The sequence below is a fragment of the Anarrhichthys ocellatus genome, unplaced genomic scaffold (genome assembly GCF_004355925.1).
Source record: "Anarrhichthys ocellatus isolate YVR2014 unplaced genomic scaffold, GSC_Weel_1.0 scaffold58, whole genome shotgun sequence".
NCBI classification, from domain to species: domain Eukaryota; kingdom Metazoa; phylum Chordata; class Actinopteri; order Perciformes; family Anarhichadidae; genus Anarrhichthys; species Anarrhichthys ocellatus.
This window is the reverse complement of record NW_022280088.1, coordinates 1,101,071-1,123,819: the sequence shown is the minus strand read 5'-3', so window position 1 is coordinate 1,123,819 and position 22,749 is coordinate 1,101,071. Positions and strand designations below refer to the sequence as shown.

Below are 22,749 nucleotides of genomic sequence, written 5' to 3'. Positions count from 1 at the left end.
GGTAGAAGTAATCCTTTGAGAATCATGAATGTCTGAACAAAAACATTATGGCAATTCATCAAATAGCTGTTGAGCTATTTAAGTCTTAAGTCTAAGTGGTGGACCAACAGACAGCCGATATCGCCCTCCCCAGAGGATTAAAAGGTATCATGTAGGTCAAAATGGCTTGTGTTTGGCAAGCGTGGTAGACTGTTTGTGTAAGGACCTGGTCAAATATCACAAAGATGGCAGAAACAGTGCTGACCTAAGACCAATTATTGGGACTTGACATGTGACCCTGAATCAATATGCCTTTTCTTGTAAGCTTTTAGTACTCATAGATTTTTTTTTTCTCCCCTGGAATCTTTTCATCTGGGGGTCTGGCAAGGCAATCTCTAATGATTATGTCAGATCCTTTAAATTAATAAAAGGCATCGCTGCTGTAATACAAACACATGCATGTGTAGCTACTGCAGCACATGTGATAGTAAAGAAAGACACATGAAGCCATGAGGATCAAGTTGAGGGATTTATTAGAGAAGGGTGAATATATAAAGGTACTGTATGCAGGGATTTCTATTCTCTGAGCAAACCACAACTAGTCAAACCTCTCTGTCTATATTTATACGCTACACAACTTCCAATCAAGGTCATCATAGTTAGTGATGTAATAATTAAATAAATTGAATTTAAAAAGGCAATACAATAGACCATAAGTGTGCTTTGGAAAAAAACACCGTATGGATTATTATTATAATCATCAGGAACAAGGAAACTACTTGGATGCCAACACTTCCAGGTATCTTAAACATAAATAATTCCTAGCACTACAGGTTACATTCAAATTGAAAAGAAAATATCTAGAGGGAGCATACCAACATTGACATATTCCCTTAAGAATAACTCCTCTACTGAACCATTCAGGATTTCCATTCAGGCAGTTTAAATGTGTATACAAGCAGCCAGTCAGTGGCACGTTAAAGATATAGCTATATCAACTGCCACCATTTTTTTTTTTTTAATTGCCACTATTCCTCCTTTGATATGTTTCTTTTTTTAACTCCCATATTTTCAAAAGTACTTGTGTCACATTTTGTCTCTCACATATTAAGCTACATTAAGATCGATAAATAGTGTTGGGTGTGTGCAGTCTTCCTGTCGGCCATGAGGCCCACAGTTTTCACAGGAGCCGTAGTGTGGCAGTTTAATATGTACTGAAGTCCTCCTGAGGCGTCACCAAGCACACACAGGAAACACAGAGGTGGGTTAACACAATGTATAAAGGAACTTTCTCTTCAACTTGTCGCCGCTGTTTTGATGTTTTTTTCTTGGGTGAGCATTATTATTTTTTGCTTAGAACGAGTCCATGGCCTTGAATTCACTGAGGGCCTGGACAGGGGAGATGTGTTTCTTCTGGGAGCCTCGTCGCACACGTGTCTGGCACTCCTCGGGCTTCTCCCTCTTTACCAGAGGCTTCTTCTCAGGGGCCTTCATGCGCCAAGACACCACGGGTGAGTTAACAGCCGCTGTTCCGTACACCTTCTGGTACTTGGTGGAGGCTACATAAGATGCCTTTACAGTCAGCACCACTGCGTTCATTAGGTTCTTGGCTGATTGGATCAGGGAAGTGGCACTATCCAGCTACAGGGGGGGCAAAGACGGTAGGAGGGGAAGAGAGAGATAAACACTAAAGGTCGAGTCAAAAAAGTCTGGAAAGAGAAAAAGTGACTTGACTTCAAAATGACTTTCATGCACTCAAAGAATATTAGGACATATTGGCTACATCCCAAATCTAGGAGGTTTGTGCTGCAACTGTCAATTAAGCTGGATAAAAACATGGCCTTCGCTATGTGACATCTTATTTTAGCAGTTCTTAATTAGCAGAGGCAGGGGTCAGGTGTACCTCTGTCTCCGTCTGTTTTGTTTGGCTGACATTTAACTTAAGGGTCGGCGGGCCAGTGGGCCTCCTTCTACCCCACACTGAGACAAGTCAACCGCTTAGATTTAATGAGTGTAGATTCCAGCTGGCCACCATGAAAAGGTTAAAATCTCAGCAGGGCTTGCATATCTCATGTGAGACAAACTATAACAGAGTTCTAAGAAATCATGAACTGTATCAACACAAGACACAAGGCAGCCCAAAGCAAAGATAAAACTCATGTCTGACTTTAATTAGAGGAAGAAATCCTACTATGGCAGTTACAAAGGAAGTTCTTCACAGACAAAAAACAGTAGGAATGCACCAATGCCCCCTTTTCTCTCCTCATAGAAAATCCAAAAACTTCGACTCAGTGTGGATCAGTGTACTCTACTGCATGACTGTTGCTCTTTCTGAGGTTTTTCACTTTTTCCCTGACTGTTTAAAAGTTTGTTTTGTGCAGTTTTTCTTAATCTGAATTGAGGGTCTAAGGATAGAGGTAAAAGCCGTCTAAGGCAAAGTTGTGATTTGCGATTTCTTTGTGCTATAGACATTAAATAAAAATTGACACACGATCAGCTTGATAATGTCAGTATTTAAGCAGACACTGATTAGGTATATGAGACTGGTACATCAGTAAAAAAGAAAACATAAAGATGAACTACATGTCCCAAAACATGCACATCTGCATGCACATTGATCAATAAAGACAACAAAAAATGATATGAGCCAATAACAGTTCACTACATGATTATGTTGATGATGCTGAATTAATTTAATTAAAACCATCTCACATCTACTTCTGAATAACTTTCCCTTAATTTCAATCAAAAAGTTTTTTGTAGCTTTATGAAGATATTAAATCAGTTTTAGATAATCAAGTATTGGCTTTTCAGATGGATATTTCTAAATGTAGCCAAAAGTATACTGGAGAGTTGAGAGGAGATAATTCTGGTCGAAACTCTAATATATTACTAAATATGTTTTCATTAAAACAGAGCTTGAAATGGAGAAAGTTAAATGGCAAAAGCAAGCAGTATGGGATAATTGACTGATGATAGTTTGACTAGGGATAAGAGGGTTCATGAAGCATGAAAAATACAAATGGAAAAAAGCCTGTGGTGCATTGTTCTGGTATTATAAGATGGTAATCGGTCTAAAATTATTGCATCAGTTTTATTCTGCATGACCCTTCATCTGGTCTTCCAAAGCCTCATAATGACCATGAACTAAAAGGTTTGCCCACCCGTAGTGCAGAGCATTAAAAATGTTTTAAGTCAAGTCAACCAATTCTCGTGATTCAAGCATGAAAGCCTATCTAGAGCATCAACGATAGTGAAGCTGGCCATGTACTGTTCTTATGGAGAGACTTACCCCAGACACGATGAGCTCTCCACCCAGATTCTGAACCTCAGCTTTCACCTTGCTGCAAATGTTGAGCTGATGACAATACAGGGCGATTCTCTGCAGGTACGCCAGCAGATCCTGTTTGCACGCTGAATCAGGGCACTGAATGGAAAAGAGGCACAAGGAAACACATTGTCAAAACACAGGTGAATAACAGCCATAAATAAGCACTGTTTTTTTACAGAGCAGCTGAAAGTGGTGTGGCACACTTTTAAGGCCTTGGCGGATATTTGTACATTTGACATTTAGTATCTTTTCTAACGGCCATTTTGTGCTTGGCAATATTCCAATTCTGTCATACAAAGATAAATCAGGTCGCATAAATATGATTATTATTAATGTGCAATGTGGGTGATTGAGGCTACTGTGCAATATCTGCTGTTTAATGATTTGCCTAGTGATGGTAGTTTGGAGCACATCTTAACATCCTTTGACACACCGATGGTCATATAATCATTATAACATGTGGATAACATTAAGGGATTATGCCACAAAGGTCCCCTTTGCAATACAATATCTCTTCTCGTACTGACACGGGCTGTGTCCAAAATCACTCCCTTGTTTACTCTTCCACTATGTAGCAGACAGTTAATAATTCACTCTACACGCAGCAGTAAATTTAAATTAAGGGCATCATCAGCAGAACTTTCACATTCAGAATTCACCCAAACACAATCAAACATTATAGCAGAGGGTAAGTGAAGTGATTTTTTTGAAACAGCCAAAGAGGACTGTAATAGCGAAAATATAGATCGTCATTGGGTCAAATATATGAAAGCAATGAATTCAAAATGTAAATCAGAATTCATAATCCATCAAGGACGAGTTGACAACAAACATGTCATACATTTTTTCTGCTGAGCCACACAGCAAGCATAATGATGTTTGTACATCTTTGGTAAAATGTTTCTCATTTCGAGCACCACGGCCAAACAGTTTGGATTTTCAATTAATCCAGGAGGTCCGTGTTTTGTTTTAGTTAAAACTAGATCATCTGTGAGGATGAAGGAGCCAATGGTTGGCTAGCTGACAGAAAGGATATATAATTATATCATGTCAGACAACATAGCCATCAAAGCAACAGATTTGTCACTGGGCCAAAGAATTTGGAGAAATAAAGGTTCTTGGCCTTATTTCAGGCAAATTGGCAAAAAACTAAAGATGCTTACTACAGATCTGCCATCTGGTTTTAAATGGTGTATGTTTTCCAAATATGTTTGAGATGTGAATTCGCTACCCAATTGGATTGTTTTGGGAATCATTCTCTCTGATGTTGCAGCCGTTTTAAAGTAGAGAACCAGGAACAACAGCCCTGACAAAAACAGTACGGTTCCAGTGTCGCTAATTACATTTCTCTTCACTAGGCCTGCGAAATGTTGTTCAACATTTGTTTTTTTCAATTGTCGTTTGTTGCAAGCGTGAGTTTCAAAGGCAAATCGAGTTACACTGCAGGGTGTCAAACTCATTTCAAATTAATTTCACATGAAACAAGTTTCTCACAGCATGTTGCCCAAGAAGTAAACAGATCAATCAGCAATGAGTGGACATAATACTTTCAGCATAGTTTTCTATGTATCCCTCTTCTTCTTCTCTTCCCAATTTTTTAAAAGTCTTGACCTGGACCTGCTTGCCTTTTTGCCACTTCAACAGCGAATAGACCAATCATACAGTGCAGCAAATGGACCAACAGGGAGTACGAGGACAGCCTCCTAAAGGCTCCGACTATCACACAGTTTGCCCCTATTATTCCATCTGGAAGCCTTCCAGGAGTCAGCTATGGCCCACTAAGCTCCCAGTGGGTTAACAACACTGCATCAGCTGCTTAAACACTGTGAGCATCATTTTGTAGCAACACCTTCCTTCTAGCCATTAATATTAAACGTTCCTAACTAGGACATTCAGCAGCACTGTGCGGGGAAATGCACAGCTCATTTCCTTGTCTTGTGGGCTCAAGTAGAGGGCGACGGCAAGTTAAACAGCGAGAAGCGATATCAGGGTACCCCCTCCAGGACAGCTTTCATGGCCGCCCAGCTTCTTTATGTTATGACAAAAGTCCTCTCGTGCTAAGACAAATAGTATTGATTGGGCACAAGTGCCCTTCACTGATGGTCACAAATAGTGAGTAAAAAACAGTCTTTTAAAATGGATTGGTTTGTTTCTTCAACCTACAAAAAACAATTGCAAAGAACAATTCAAGGCATGATTTATCTTCCACAGTTATGAGCATTAACAGAGCAGGACTTTGAACAATACAGTAAATAAGAGCAAAACTGCCACCAGCATCCAGCCTCCTCTCAGTCAGTGGCACTGAGTGCAGACTGAGGAAGATAAACTAGCTCATAGAGCAGCAAGTGAGGCAGGGGGAAGCTTCTCCCTTGGCATTATCACTGCACTGCCAGTCCTGGCTAGCATCACTGCTAACTGCACTTCACACTGCTGGCATGTATACACACACACAAACGCTGCTTTCCCAAGCAAGTCTGATGCAGACATGAGACAATTATTCCGTATTGTACAGTTGACTAATAGTACATTTCTTCCACAGATTCCCTGTTGAAGTAAATACAGTTTATGGCCAATAACTTTGCCACTTTGAAGCTCTCTGTCCTTCATAGTGAAACAGCATTCATTACAGACTAGTGTGTTTCACTGCGTGACTTTACTCAGCCTCCAGTCTGAAACTCCCTCTTCCCTCAGTCAGCTCTCCTCTCAGCATTTCAGGAATACTTTTGTTCAGTCCAGACGAGAAACTGCTGGGAATTTCTTTTTGTTTTGTTTTTCCGCATAATTGGGCCCAAGATGAATGAAACGTGCTCCTGATGGATAATTCAGCAAGATGATTTGAACTCTGGTGCTAAAATGAGGGCAACTCACTATCAGAGTGTGGCAGTCTGTCAAAACACAAGTCACACCTCACACTGATGCTGCATTCATAACCAGGCTGAGACTGACCTTTCCAGCGTAAAAATTAGTAAATTGGTTATTTTAACGTCCGGCTGTTTGCTGTTTCTGTTTAACTATGGCACCTTTTTGCATGATACGTGTTTCTGTTTCATTACAAATCTAATAGTATTATAGACACATTTTTGAGGGGCAAAAGGATGATATAAAGACAAAATGACATATTCAAATAGAGCATGCTACACACGGTTATTCAAAATGCCTTCCAGCTGACTGGACAACTAAAGTCCCTCTGATGGTGAGCTGTCATCTTTCAGTTACTTCAAGAAAGCTGGTCATCTTTCTATTTACTCATCCAGGCTCTGGCATCTCCATCAAAGACTGAGCACTATATATTCTAGTACATACTGAAACCACTCATTATATTTAAGTGACAACACAATTCATTTGTTTTCTTTCTGTTGTATTCCACAATCTGGCATATATACAATGGAATAGAAAATGAAACGTAGATCACTGGTGACTAACAGAATAGCCAAGGTGACCTAATGTCCCCCGTTCATGTAACTCTATCAAACATCCCCTTCTTTTTGAAACATGATTTTATTTGAATCTGTAATCGGCAATATTACCGTTACATTAGAAGCTGTTACTGCAACCTGTCATGTTGCAACATACGCATCGGTACACAGTCAGCGTGTGATGTGAGAGCATGCAAAATGAATTTGCTCTTGATTAAGTTTGCATCTAAATGCATTAGGTGGTGAAGCACTGACATATCATGAGAAATATTCGATTAAAGCAGAGAAAATATTTTCTGAAAAGCTCACAATTTTGAGATGCAAGATTTTCACTTTTGAATCGAGTTAGTTCTGACTCCTCTCTAGCCAGCACCTGCTAACTGTAGTTTTTGTTTTTACAGAGTAGCTTTTTAATTACACATCAGTCACACTTGGTTACACTGCTGTCAGTAAAGGCGACAGCAGTTTTGCTCTTGTTGTTCTGCATTCAAAGGGACAGGGCCTTCCGCCGTGAGAAATAAAGTGAAACCTGGAAGTCTGAATACTTAGCTTTAAACTTGCATGTGTGTTTAGCAGCATTTAGAAACAACAACTTGATATTTCTATATTTATTTTAGTACTTAAACACAATACAAAAAAAAAAGGATTCCTAAATGTCAAGGAAAGTAGACGAAACCATGAAAAGCAAATTAAAATCACAGCTAGAAAATAAAGCTCGACACAAAATAATTTCTGTTACCGTCAACAAAAAAACAAAACCAACAACAAATTGATGCTACAAATAAGTATTGTCTGTGTAGCCACAGCTTCATATAACTTATTGCACTTTACATTTTATCAGTGAGCCACACAGTTGCACTGGGTGACATGTACAATAAATATTGCTACTGTTCTATATTTTGAGTCAATACCCCCATACAAAGTCCTGCTGCTGTAAATACTTGCTAGAGAACGATATTAAGAAAGTCTAAAAATACCTTGCCAAGTTCTGCCCTGTTAAGTCCTGTTTGAGGAATACAATACATTCTGTCCTTTACAATACTATGCCTTAACAAACACTACATCAATGTACACAGATCAACAATGACCAGCTGCGCAGGTAAACCATAAGCCAGATGGTGTTTCAATCAAACACTGACTGTCTCAAGCAGAGTGCTGCAAACTGTTATATATATATATATATATACCATGGCTGTTTATTGGTGAGTCAGCAGCTAAGCGTGGACATTGTGGACTATATGTATTTGGGAGTATACCTTGACAGTAAACTGGACTGGGTTAAGTACACTGAAGCCCTCGACAAGAAGGACCGGAGCCGTCTCTATTTTCTGAGAAGGCTGAGGTCCTTCAACAATGCTGAGGATGTTCAACGAGTCAGTGGTGGCCAGTGCTATCCAGTTTGCCGTAGTGTTCTGGGGTAACAGTGTGCGTGTCAATAGGTTGGTCAATAGACTGGCCCTTGGACTTATTTCACCCAATAATTTCTGATTACTCCTATGTGTAATAATGATTGCATTTAATTCATTATTATTTGCACATATTTTATATCTCATGCTCATTCCTTGTTTCTTGTTTTTATTATTTGCCTGTATTTTTCTGCATATATTGTTTTATATTATGTACGTGATTTACATATTACATCGGGCTTTATTTCTAATCTTCATGTATTTCATTATGCTAATATATAAGAGTGACTGTAACGTACCAATTCCCTCTCGGGGATCAATAAAGTATTTTCTGATTCCGATTCTGATAACACTTAACAATCAACAACCAAGCCTATAGACGCACATAATGTTCGCACAACTGTCCTCCACTATCTAGCTTGTTTCTGTAGGAAGCATACTTAAAGAATGGAGCAGAGTAAGGAAAATGGAGTGGGGGAAATAGAGTAGAAAAAAAGGTATCGCTGGAGTGAAATGGGGTGAGTTGCCTCTAGGGGTTTATCTACGTCAAGTGCTGTGCTTAAATGACTATGAAAGAGCTCGCAGTCCTTCCACGGTTCCACGCAGAATTGCCTTCTGCTTCACACTTGTTCATCAATAGGGCTGATGTGGAGTCATGGCGACAAGGTTTGCTACTTAAGGGACCTGTCTGAAGGCAGTGGAGCAGCCCTTATTCTTACTGTCAAGCCACAGTGCTCATGACAAACACAGGTTACCTACCACAATGTGTGAATGCAAAATGCTTGTCGTCTTCATACGGAATGAAGGCAAACAATGAGGTTATGTTACTTGTTGTGTAATTCCAATAAGATGCTTCATAAAAGCAAACTTATGCTGTTTTAACTTGTAATAACTCAGTCCATTCACTGCATGACATGCCAAACAGATGCCCCAAATGCCTCACATGAAAACACTTTTATAATAAATACATGTTGGAAAATAAAATGTCCTCAAGCCCCTCTTTATTTCCTGAACACAGTTCTGTTGTCTCCGGAAGTGTAACAGAAGGCTTTGAATATTCAGTAAACACTAGTCTAGGAACCATTTAAGTGAGAATTAAAAAATGCAAGCCACCTGCTCTTTTCATTACAGCAACTGTTGATTCAGACACAGGCTCTGCCAGTGATTCGCCATGTGACAGATTTACTCCCACCTAAACCCTGTTAAACACTGATTATCACTTGGCAGCTTACAAGCCAATAAACTAATGCATAAGAAAAAAAAAAGTGCAAGTTCATGCTTATTTTGTCATTTCTGCCCCAGATCCTGCTCAAAACAACATACACAAGCAGTGACGCAGACCGAGACCAGATTCCGAAGACAAATCTTCAAACACATGGAAACATGCAAAGATGTACATAAACAAGGCCCATACAGATTAAACTCATGCTTTTCATCTCTCTGTTTGTGGTAATTACTGCCTGGCAGACATAGTTATGCATTCACAGCCTGAAACTTAATTCTATGGTGCAATATGCTCTGGAGAGCAGGACAGTGTGACATGAGGATACAGTGCCAGCTTTGACTAAAGATGCCTTCTGGTCAGCTGAAAGCTCAGCAGACTCGACGGCCACTCAAACTGACAGGCATTGTGCACTGCGCTAACAGCAGGAGGCTTGCCCATATATTGTTGCGAAGTCACACATTGTCAAAAGGTTGGCTCTGGATAAAGGAAATACAAAGTAAGAGACGAAAACCATCTCTTTATCATGGTATTCTGTATGTGTTTTTAATCTAACCTCTGCATGTTCATTTGATAATAAACATTCAGTGGCCAATTAGATCGTGCCAGCTAAATGAATGTGACAATAATCTCTTTACAGGATAGTGATGAAGGCTTGGGCCACTGCAGCAAGGATACATTCTGAAAAGTATGCACTGCATCTGCTGAGCTAGGAAATCTAGCAGGAAATCTTAAAATAAACAAGTGTTCATCTTTTGGTTTGGAAGCTGATCTATGTCCACATTCAGAAACTTTTAACACTGAATGATTCATTCCAGATGGAAATTCAATATTCTTCTGTTAAAGTGTCTGTTATCAATATTTGTACAACAATGAATCAAATAAGTACATGACATGTGAAAGGGGTCACTTGTTTGATGATGAACCTGACTGCAGTTTCCTGCAGCTTTATGGAGCATTTCAGCAGCTGCCATTAATACTATTGTTTCCACGTACAGCAGGCAGACACAAAAAACTTGATTGTACACGACTTGGCTAGCACCAAACGGTAGACAGACGAAGCGACTTTCTCTACTCAGGAGTTAGCGGCTAAACAAAGCTGAAAAGAGAATGAATATTGGACTGTACATTGCTCTGTATCAGCTGGATGTGTAAAGAAGTCAGTTTGCTGACACATTTTCTATGTCAAATGTACAAGGTGATATTATAAGGTTCTTTATGTTAATGACGAGTTTACAGCTTGCCGCACTGCTCCAAGGTGGCCAAAAAAAACAATAAATGCAGGTTTGAAACAGCAACATTTTGAGGACTGTGCAGTCTTTATGGAGGTATGACTCATTGAGTTCTTTCCTGTAATCAACATTGTATGGGTATCCACAGTCATTTACATGAAGGAGACATTTCCTCCACATCTTAAACAACAAAATAACTTTCAGTATTGTGATTGGTTTGAAACATGAAACTGAAGGTACAGCAGCTTGGTTGGTGCTCATGTGTGCCGGCCCATCATTATTCCAAGAGTTTGCTAGCTACCAGCAGTTGCAATTACAATGACAACAGGCTGCCTTAATAAATCAGTGAGCCTTGTGCCTAAGTTTGCTCTCACTGCTTATTAGAGACAGACGAAATGAAGAAGAACATTATGCATTACCTGGAGTGCTGCATTCTGAAATACCTCCCACTTCATTTGCTGTATGCACACACACACACACACACACACACACACACACATATTTCTTTTCACTCCTGTCTTCCCTAGGCACAGCACTGATTGATGAGATATTGAAAATGGTCTGTCAGCGTGTTTTAGAGAAGTACTCATCTGATAATGAATGCAACACCTCGGTGGGGAGCTAATTATATTAGAGACACAACTTGGTTCTGCTGTCTTGCTCTCTCCGTGTTGGCCCCAATGGGAGACAAATTCATGCAGTAACACAGCCCACTGCTCCAGCTGGGCTTGTCAATGCCCACATTAAAGATTTCCAATGGCCATGCCCACTTACTCCAAATCAAAATGTGTTCAGCCGCCAAGCTACTATGACACAGGCAGAGACAGTCTCAGACTAATAGAAAGTATAACGATAAAAATGACAGCAGCAGACACAGTTGCATATCTACCTGATCTGCAACAGCACGGGCCAATTTGTCCATCCTGGAACCAGCCTCTGCAATCTTCTTAGCCGCGTTGATCACATCTGAGGAGTTCTTCAGGGGGCCTTTGCCTCTGGGGAAATCCAAGGAATGAAAAATAAGGGAAAAAGGTAATGAGGGTGTAGCTGTGGAGGCATAAGGCATGCAGAGCTTCCCTTTAAAGACAGAGCTCACCCCTGAGCTCGTGCAGCAGCAGCTAATCGGCTGTGGTTGGCAGGAGGAATATGAGACATTACAATCAACCAACAATACACGATTTCCCAGTTAACGGGTGTAACAAATACCGTACACAGTATACAATACTGTCCCTAATGATGTATAATAGAGCTGTGCTTTGAGTCACAAAGAAACTAAAATCCTTTGTTTTTAACAGCAAAACAGTAGAATTTTCAAAGCAGTTACGGTAGGAAATAAAACAGGAGAGGGAAATAATGGCCAACCACTGAGCCTTTGTTCTGTGTTTATTTTCTCTTGATTTGCCAGCATGGGGAAAGTTATTGTGGCCAGATAAGTGTGTTTGTGTGTGTCTTATTTTTAGTCAGTGCTAGGCTGACATATTCACTTAGTTTGTTCATGCCAATCTCAGTAACTGGGGTCAATGCCAAGTAATCATGGTGCAGTCACAGCGCCACAGACATAATCACTCATGACTAATGACTCCTGGCTCTGATTTTTCTTTTCTTTTTGGTTTGTCCCATGCCATATAATGGTGGAGTGGTGCACACATCCATACACGAGGCAGATAACCATCAGCTAGGCATTTCCCTGATATGTTGAGCCCAGATGGGAGAGATTGAGAGGAAAGCTGCAGGCTTTTAGTAAACATAAGCGACAAGATTGTAAATTCAAACAGATCATCTATTACAGTATATCTTTGAATCACAGCATCGCTATGTAATCTTAGTAAAACAAAGGTTGTCTGGGTCACTTTGCCTTTCACAAAACAGTTTGCAGCTCTGAGCATTGCAAAGGCAAGATTGTTTCTCAGGAATCTCACTTTTTTTATTTGCTGCTCCAATACTTTCATATCAATGGGGTCACTCATAGTGACACTCACCCTCAGTTGTAATGGACTTTACAGCTCATGGTTTTGATTCTATGGTTCAACGTTTCTGTTTTGGTTCACTCTCATCAACCTGTTTTCAGACACAGCAGGCTGCTGCTTGCAGTGAAAAACCTCTCATACCCTCTATGCATTACCTACCCAGCACCAAACAAAGTTAGGGACTAGCTGGTGAACATAATGTAGCATTTAACAGTTACAGTAAAGAGCCAGATATGTCCTTCTAGTGTTTGTATATGGGCTAGATGTTTAAGCAACAATGTGCTAATAATTTGGCAATATGAACTTAAAATGTGGTAATACATCAGTGATCAGATTGTTCCTATGGCCTTTAAGTGACCAAAAAATCTGTCATTGCAGGTTTAAATTTTCTGCTTTGTACTTTGACTTTTTTACCTGGTGAAGTCCGTCATCTCCATCATGATCATACACATCTGCTTGGCCAGCACAATGATGTCATTGCCGTTGTCATCCCACTTGGCCACTTCTGCATCCAGCTTGCACTTCTCCTGTCTGAAGCTCTCCACCTGCTCAGCAATCTTTGCCTTTTCCTCCTGGGGAAGCTGTGCCATGATAGCCTGCAGGCAACAGGGGAGCATGGAAGAAACAAGAGCATTAGAAAAGGAGGAAGAGGCTGTTAGGGAGTACATTTGAGCAGAATAAATTGGAGGGATTGCTCAGAATGAGGGAAATACCAGAGGAGAAGAAATTTGGTAAAGGAGGGAGATTAAGTTGGGAAGGAGAGAACGATAGGGAAATGAGGAAAGGGGCGAAAATGAAGAAGGATTAGTTAAGGAGAAAGAGAATAAAGAAAAAATATATAAAGGGGAGAGCTGTAGCACCATTTGTTCTATTTTTTCTGTCCTGTCTACTTTTTAATCCACCCTACAAAACTTGAACACTAAGTTTGGATTCTGACTATCCCTGCCCTTCTACAACGCTTCAAAATAAATTTCTAAACTTTACATTTAATGACTGGACCTTTTCAAGCCCCTTGACATCTTATAACCATAAAGAGCAAATCCATTTTTGCCTTAATTTTTTCCTCAGCGACATTTGGGGGCAGGTCCGAAATGGCATAAATCTTGTGGCAAGGTCACAGGCTCAGTGAGAACCTGGTATTATTTTGGAGATAAATGTATAATTACCTCGCTTCTTAGACCAGAGAATGAATAATGCATTTGTTAAACATTATGTCAGGGAGGTGAGATGGAAGGAAGAGTAACCTGGTTTCCATTAGGTCGATTCTATTGACTCGAGAGGCAGAGAGAGAAAATGAGTACAGTAAAAAAAAAAGGACAAGCCACTATTGTTTCTTAACCTCATCTATTATTGACTGTTCTCCTTGAATTGCTATTTTCTTAATGAAATAATCACCCTTGTTCTCCTTTTACCTCTTCCTTATTCCCTCTCTCACAGCAAAGCTGGTGTGTGGGGGTGTGGGGTGAGCTCAGCGAGAGGGCGTCACTTTGCTCATGTCCCCTGCTAGACGTGTCAGGAGGAAATTGAAAACAAAAAAATATAGATGACTTGTCCTTCCGATATTCTTTGAAAATAAAATAAGCTGAAACAGGAGGGGGCCCTCAATCAAAGAGAAAAAAAATGAAATAACAGATAGAAATTGAGAAGCGTGGAGGCACAACTTTCTGATCAGAGGCCAACGTGAGCTTCGGCCTACTGATCACTATGAGCGCAGTTGTGCAAAGCTTTGATGGCGGTTAGCTTGAATAAAATCCGAGCGGCATAAACAAACAAGCAAAACCAGCCCCCTCAAGCCGAGTGTACATAGATTTCCTCTGCTGCCAGTGCCAAGACACACAAACAACAGCGAGGCAGCGTATCCCATTATACCCCGTGTGGGGTGAAAACACCGCTCACATTTAAAACAAATACAAAGTTAATATGTATTTAGACTGCACAATGAGGAATAAACAATTTAAAACAAACTGCTGATTCCAGCAGGGCAAACTTGTATTCAGGTGTTGCTATGAACTATGGGTCACACACAGTAGGCAGTGGCTCTGGGGCCCCTACACCACCATTTATCTAATCTGTGATAAAACAACTACTGTAAGTCTGTCCATGCACAGGTCAAACATACCTCCATAAGTTAATTTACTAATCAGACAGATCCTTAAATTAAGTACGCAGTTTTGGCTATAGGTCAATCAGCACTAATGGGCTCTTATAAACACATTATAACCGACAGTCGCTCTACTTCATTGAGTTTGTCTCATATATCAGAGCACTTACTTTGTCTTATTTTGAAATTATTATTTATGCTGTTGATTTCAACTATAACTTGTTTTTAAATTAAAATCAGTTTGAACTAGAAAGGTGGACTCAGTAGAGAGCATATCTCTCACAGCTATAATGTCATATTGAATGAATTCAACCCACAGTTGGCTAACCCCCCCCATCTAGACAGCAAGTGTATCAGGCCTGTTTTTCACTTCCACTTTTTAGTCTTTTCAGATGTCTGCACCAGCACGCATCTCAGCTCTGTCTCACCAGCGTAACTGTGACTTGAAGCAAGTATTTAGGCTTCAAGTCTAATTTCTGACAATAGGCATGTAAACTTGAGGTTGATGCCCAATAAACATGGAAAAACTGTGTCTCTGGCCGCAGAGCAGCAGCTAAGTGGAGGTGATGCGGACATTTGTGTGCGTAGTTCAGTAAGCTGTTAGCCAAACACATAGTCATGAACTATAAAATTGAGCAAACTGTTTCCCCGTAGACATACACTCTACAGTATTCCCCCCCCCCCCACTGTGGCTCTGGCCGTAGAGTAGCGGCTGGAGTTCGAAGATTCAATAAGCACTATTATCACTATTGGCTTGGAAAGGTGGTGGGCAGGTTAAGAATAGTGAGTGAGGAGTCAGCAGGCAGTCAATAGCAGTATACAGTAAAACAAGAAGCAAAAGGTGTTTTGAGGAAGTCTGAGTCACTGCAACCACGAGAGGTCCTTCAGCATGCAGCCATAACTGGCCACCCAAAACATTATGCAGTTTGCTGCAGCAGAATGTGAGATTAGCTGTGGACGGACACAAAGGTGCATACTAATTCATGGACCCACGCACACAGGTGAGTGATCGCATAATTCTTCGCGTAATCCTTCTTCTTATAAAATAATTTATAAATATAAACTTGAAAACAGCAAAAGACATTTTAGTTCAGACATTTGCAGGGTGGTTGTGCACTGAGTGTGTGGTTCTGGGTATAGCCAGTAGCTCCTGGGTTATGACTTGCTGATTACATGCTCATGTTCAATGTAGCAAAAACATAATGGAGGCAAAGATGTACAGTAATTGCTGCCTAATCAATAGCCACACAGATGAGTGCAATGTGCCACCAAGCATGTCACTCTAACCTCGGGACTCGAGGGCGGTCATTAGCATATCATTTCTTTCCTGCACCCAACTGTTGAGACATCAATTATTCACTTATTTCTATAATTGCACCAAGCAGTATGCCCCCAGTGTCAAAATGGTTGGTACACCATTGAGAAGAAGTATAGTTATAGTTTTGCTAAATGCCATTGGAATGAGTAAGACAAAGAATGCAAACTGTAAGAGCAATCAAATACTCTTCTCTCCATCTTCTGCACGTAAGAGCTGCATTAAACCAAGATGAACTGCTCCCCCAAACAGCTAAAGGGAGCAAAAAGTCTCTTGAAACTCAACAATTTAGATTTGGAAATTCCTTTTCTAAAATTAGAGATCAAGGGAGGTTGAGGAGAGAGTGAGGGATTTGGTTGGTATTCAAATTCACTCTGAACATGGTGTGACAAAAGAGAGAGTGTCGGGAAGGATGAGAGAGAGAAGGGGGTTCTGAACACAAAAGAAAGCTGCAGCACAGGGGTAAACACATGAGCCAATTGGGACGTCAGGGGAGCAGGAAGGCACTTGGTGAAGCCCCCTCCCCCCCCTGCTCTCTAGAATTCACTTATCCCTAAATCCCTTCCCCTACTTTACTGATAACAACAAAGAGCGGGCCTTGGGAGCTTAACATAGTGGCAAATCCGGCCGAGGGAGTGCTGTGCCAATACACTCTGCGACTCGGCTACGTCTGCAGGGATTAGAGCGCTTTCCGGGTTTCTTCACCGAGCGCAGCTTCTTGAAATGACTTTAATTTGTTTCATTTGAAATAAACTGCCCAGACACTCTGAGTTCAATTTTATGGATGACCTATCAACAGTGTTATCCAATCACTGTGTTAAAAGATGTTGGGTGTGTGTATGTGTGTCTGTGCATTATCCGTGATGTGTTAAAGGAGAGTTTGTGTCTGCATGTTCTAATAGAGAGAGACACTATGTACAGGCCTCTTTCCCCTGTGTGTTTTTCTGCCTTCCCATTATGCATGTTTGCGCTTATAAATTAGCTTCACACATTAGTTTAATAGAAGTGACAAGTGGAGCACCACACAAGGCAAAGCACTGGGAACAAAGGCTCCTGAGAGTGCCCTGGACTTGATTTTATTGCTTTCTACACTGAGCAAGAGAGGAGACGGTGAGATCAAGAAAGTGAGAGGGAGATGTTATGCCTGTGTCCTGTGTGAGATACCGGCACACTGGAGGGGCCTGGAGGGATCATGACTGTAAACCTCAGTGTGCTCATGGCAGCTCCTATGGAGAAAATGGATTACACTTCCTCTTGTCTGTTTGAATAGAAACACAGAGCACCAGGACAGCAAGCTTTATCCTGACACGACAGGCTGAGTCCGACTGGGCAGATCACCAGTGGTTCAAGGCAAACACATCTTTTATGGATGTGCTTGCCTCCTGCGTGTGCAAATATTTCGTCTCTGAGGGCATAACAGTGTCTATGAGAGGAAAAACAAGCAATATCAATTAACTGTGTGAGAGGCTTTATCTGTATGCCAGATGTATAGTATGCTGGACAAGATAATGTGTGTTAAATGTACAAATGTAATAACATTTAATAAAACTATGCAATACATCATCTTCAATGTATTTGCTGCGAGCTTGAATGCATAACCTGCTAATCAAGGCTGCATGAACAATCTTTACATTCAGCCCCCTCACCCTTTAATTAATCCACCTTATATTACTTGTATTACAGCAACAAGTTATGACAAAGGGACATGCTGCGACTTCAAACTGTTCCCAAGAGGAGCTGCCCACTCAAAGCACAGTTGAGTGCCAGGAAAAAGTAGTTGACAGTTTGGTGCTGTGAGGCTCCCTTGTGTGGCTGTGCTGGTGCGTCTAAGCTCAGATGGCTCAGCAATGTTACGCTGCGGGAGCCTTAGTGGGAGTGTACATACAACAAACTCAAAGCACTTCACACCCAGGACCCCCACAGTCATCCCGGAGAAGCTATTGTGCTCCCAAAGCATGGATTTGTTCTTTTTGTTCATGGTTGGATTGCAGATTTGACAATGTTAAACTTTCATGAGTTGTCTCTTTGGTCAACAATTGCATTGTTTAATCAGTGAAACAAAACATAAATTATTAACCACTAAACAGTACTGCAAATTTCAATCGGCTCTAAATGGCATTTTATCAATACGGATTTTCTTTACTGTGAAGCATGGATGTAGACTTTTAATTATATATGATATATTTGATTTGATTATACACACAAAAACACATGAAAAATATTTTTTTGACTCGGGGGTTTTGCAGCTACAGCCTTGATTGGTCTGTTATGACCATTAGTTTACCGTGGCTAATGTTAGCTAATGCTAACTTTGGCTGGAGATTACTGTGTAAAACATATTACTAAGTCAGTTTGCTGACTTTATAACTCTTCTCCACTTCTGCAATGGTTACGCTATGATTTAGCATTAGTCATTATCCCATCATTGCTATTTGTGGCAACAGCGGCTGCTGTTCAGCAGTAGTTACATGGTCTCACTCCAAAGTACAGTGTTTTGATTCAGCCCCTAGGATGGAGGGATGCCTGTTTGTCAATCCCTAGCCTTTGAGTTCATTTTTTTGGTTTTAACTACTATTAAAAGGCATCACAATTAGGGCTATAGCTAGTACACACTTAGTAGCAATAAACTGTTGTTTTGGTTTTATTTATTTTTCCCATCTTTGTGCATTAGCCCCCTGTGTGTGCAGACTGTGTAGAGACTCAGGCAGTATAATACAACAGGCCTGAGCCATAGGGAGAGGCGTTGGGCCAAGTCACACTCCTGCCATCCACAATCCATTCAACATGCAATACATCACAACAGTTGTTGCTGAAGGGGAGCAAGCACTGATACCCTCTTAATGTTCTTTAAGCTGGGCCCAAGTGAAAAATTGCTAATGTGCAACAAAGCCCATACCCTGGCGATTGCGACTGAATTCCTTGGCACAGTACTATGCTGTATTTTGTCCTTTGTCGGGCATCTGAAGGGAATTGGGTAATTACCTCTTTGTTTCTGATTGCAATTTTACACCTGTCACCCCCGAATGGTGTTTATTTAAAATAATCCTGCTTGTTAGGATCATTTTAATGGACTTCCATGCTATGTAAGTGGAACTAGTTGGCTGAATCAATTCCAGTATGGTCAGGGAACAGGGGTGGGTGTTGAGGTGGGATGCGGCGCAACGTGAAACTCAGCCTACGACTGAAGCAATAACGCTACAGTCACTTATATGATGAATTTGGGCTTGTTGCCCAGCCTTCACCCAAATTAAGTACATGTTGTCTTTTTCTGTTTTTCTTCATGTCAGGTTGCATAACTGAGGCACATACAGGAAGTTTTTTGCACAGTGGGGGCGGGGGGTGAACATCCACTCACCCGAGCACTCTGTCCAGCAATAAGCTGGTCATCTTCAGTCTGGACACTAGTCCTGCTGCGAGTATCATAGTCCTCCTGTTCAAAGTCAGAGTCATCTTCCAGCTCCTCTGGTGTCTGTGAGAAACACAAAGACAAATTTGGGCAAACAGTCAGAGAGATAGAAAATGGAAAAAAGAAAAAAAATCTTACAACTCATGAATTGACAGTTAAAAAGAACAACTTTGACTTCATGCCCCTCTGTGTGGGAATCCAGAGTAACAGACAGCATATGTTCCCGTGTGTCAGTATACAATGGCCAAATCCCAATGTCCCCCCTTACGGACTCACGGACTTTGAGGCGCGCCCCCGCGAAGTCCGTGCTGTCCCATTCCTATTTACACCATCTCAAGCCCTCACAGTCTCTCACACTCGACCACTTACCAGGTGACGTCAGTAAGTCCTTGAGGGTTCAGGGTTTGAGGATTTAGGGGGGACATTGGGATTTGGCCTATGCCTCATCTATTATTTTAACTCAAACCAAACTCAGCATATGACAGACAGATATGTCACAGAATAAAACGAGTCAGATCTTCATCATCTGAAGAACTGACTTCCTCCCGTCAACTTAACACTTCTTTCAAATTAAATATCTAATGGGTGACGCTCTTTGAAAATGCAGAAATGTGGAATTATAGGTATTTTTCAATTTATACATTAACTTTGGTGGGAAGGTTTAAAGAGACCTACAGGAAAGAAAAACCCAGTGGCAGTTTTTAGTGCCTTTTAAATCATTAACCAAACAATGCGATGGAATGTAGAGGTATTATAGCAACACTGTTTGACCACGGAATAATGAACATGTGAATTCACACATAATTATCTGGACCCATTTGCACAAAACCTGTTTCAGCAGCTGTAGTTACATAGACATTGCTGTTAAATAAGAGTATATCAAAAGGCACATTCAAGTTTTAATATATTAAAGGGGTCACTGTAAAATAAAAAACTCCCTGGAGAGAGACAGTGCGGGCAGAGTGGTTTAACTTGTATTCATTTGGTCACCTGGATAATGTCAGTTGCAGAAATATTTGCTAAAATATTGCTTTAAACCTTGAGAATATTTCAACCGGTTTGTCAAGATACAACTCAAGTATGAGACAATATTTTGTGGATGGAATCTGTCGAGGCTGGTTTTATTGCTTTCCAGATTCACTACTGCAAAGCAAAAACAAGAAATTAAACCTCCCAGTGGGGCTACATTTTGTTTAAGAGGAATCAACTTAAATGCAACAATTCAGTGGAGTTGTAATTTTGCGCAACTTTTTTCTCCACAATAATCCTATAATAATGTCTGTTTGGAGTCTATAAATACTGTATGTATCATTAAACATTGCTGTGTGGCAATTGCAATTGCTTTATGCTATTATTTTAAGGTAATTACAGTCCTTTGATTTATTGTTATTTTTTATTTCAAAAGAAAAAAAAGCAGAATCATGCATCATGTAATAAACAAAATATATAGCTTTCCTTCAACAAGTAATTGGAAAAAGCATTTGGAGCATGAGTAATATGTGGAAAAATAAGAATGAATATACATTTCTGATGTGTCACTAATTATGATTAGTGGGTTAGCCAGCTAACTTCAACACAGGCTTGTTGATATCATGATGCTGGCTCACTCTTAACTGAGCTACCTCACTATGGCAACCTTTGCTGGATGGTTTACCTACTGCAGAGCAGAGCAAAACCTGTTCAGTAAAGGCACCATGCATGATGCTGACATTTAAAAAATGCCATATTCACAGTGCTGTCACAGTTATTCTGTGAAGAGCACTGTGGGTAATTCTATTTACAGCTTGTTAGAATGTAGCCTCTCCATGATGATTGATTGTATCAGAGATATAATTAATGTTTTACACAAAACTAGTGCTCGTACTGGCTTAAAGGCAAGACTTCTACCACACAACGGGTTGCTAGTAGACCATAAACTATGGCAACAATTAATTACATTTACTGTTTACTAGCATAAGCTACTAATTGTGATGAATTAAGCTTAATTAGTCATTGGTAGAAAGAACACCAAATTCCACCGGTATGTTCTATTAAATAGACTTTAGTATTTAGTTTGCTTTATTTGTTTATTTGAATGATCACTTCTTTTGGCATTGCTAGTTATGTGCCTGTATTCCTATTCAAACCCACTAAATCAAAACATATTCTCAAATTCAAGCACTTGACAACCCTTCCCCTCTTCATGTGAATGTATTCATACTGTAGCTGGATTCCAAAATCCAGGGCAATAAAACCAGATGTTAACCAGCTGTGTGAGACTGTTCATTGAGGCCACTGGGTTGGCACAGTACAGGTGCAGACACAGAGCACTCGGGCAAAAAACCTCACGATGTTTTTCGACAAAAAAAGTGACCCAGTAGATTGCAATTGTTGTTATTGCTATAATATTTCAGAGTTTTAAAAACTTGTCTCATAGTATCTTAAAACACAATGTTACGGCATCGGATAAGACTTTAAACCCAAGCATGTATTATTAATTCCAGCTTTCTCACATTGTTTTTCATCGTCTCACTGGGACCTGAAACATCATATCCCCTTCAATTTAGCATCTTGCATTTCTGTAACGCAGTGCTGCTTGAGCTCTGAACTTCCAGTAAAAGTTGAAGCTCCTGCTTGAGACAGGCTGTAGGTCAGTTTGTTGGTTAAAGGACAGAGTGTAAACACTTGATATAATTACAGTTTCCAGTCTCCAATCCACTGTTCAATTTCATACATGTTCCATTGTATCCAGTACTTGCTACTCCATCACACTATTCCGCTGTGTATGTGTGTGTGTGTGTGTGTGTGTGTGTGTGTATGTGGGTACATAAAGGCTAGTACCAAACTATGTTTTTGAGAACTTTTATTATAACTTTACTCTCTTCTCAAGACCTGCCTCAATTTTTAAACACTGTGGAGAATTGGTTTCCTAATCCGTCGACTCCTCATAAGATCTGTGCAGTAAAAATTCTAAAGGAGCCATTACTCGGCTTTAGTGGGAGAAAAATAACACAGACGCTTAAAAATGTGTGCAAACAGAACTATTACACGTGGCACCAACATTTGCTATCTATATGATGGAGTTAGACAACAGCGAAAGCAAGGATCTTCCAAGTTGTTTCCTCTGAAAGTAATTGAACTTGGATGGGATTATGAAGCCAGCTGGTCCCGGGCAGTTCAAAGCTGCCTGTTTTACATTATTTACCAACATCAAATTATTTTCCATAATTAGATTTTTTCCAGAGCTGCACTGGGAAACCTTCCAGCCTGCATAAAGTTGAATAAATGAATTACACGGTGAAGAGAGAAGGGCCAGTTCGGGTGAAAAATGCAAATACTGTAACATCAGAGTATGTGAGACAGTAGAGCTGCTGGTGTCATGTTATGCAGCATTT

The 22,749-nt window shown here is 40.4% G+C and overlaps 1 protein-coding gene across 1 annotated transcript in view; it reads right to left on the bottom strand.

Annotated features, from left to right (window-relative positions):
* Window positions 1-497: 497 nt before the first annotated feature.
* The window catches only part of LOC116396720 (catenin alpha-2), a 72,711-nt gene continuing 50,459 nt past the window's right edge, over window positions 498-22,749 (bottom strand). The window contains exons 6-10 of the mRNA XM_031871497.1: window positions 19,325-19,438; window positions 12,968-13,149; window positions 11,476-11,581; window positions 3,272-3,406; window positions 498-1,620 (exon numbers count right to left, since the gene is read on the bottom strand). Of these exons, the coding sequence (XP_031727357.1) occupies window positions 1,333-1,620; window positions 3,272-3,406; window positions 11,476-11,581; window positions 12,968-13,149; window positions 19,325-19,438 (825 nt within the window). The 3' untranslated portion in view covers window positions 498-1,332. The remainder of the gene's footprint in view (window positions 1,621-3,271; window positions 3,407-11,475; window positions 11,582-12,967; window positions 13,150-19,324; window positions 19,439-22,749) is intronic.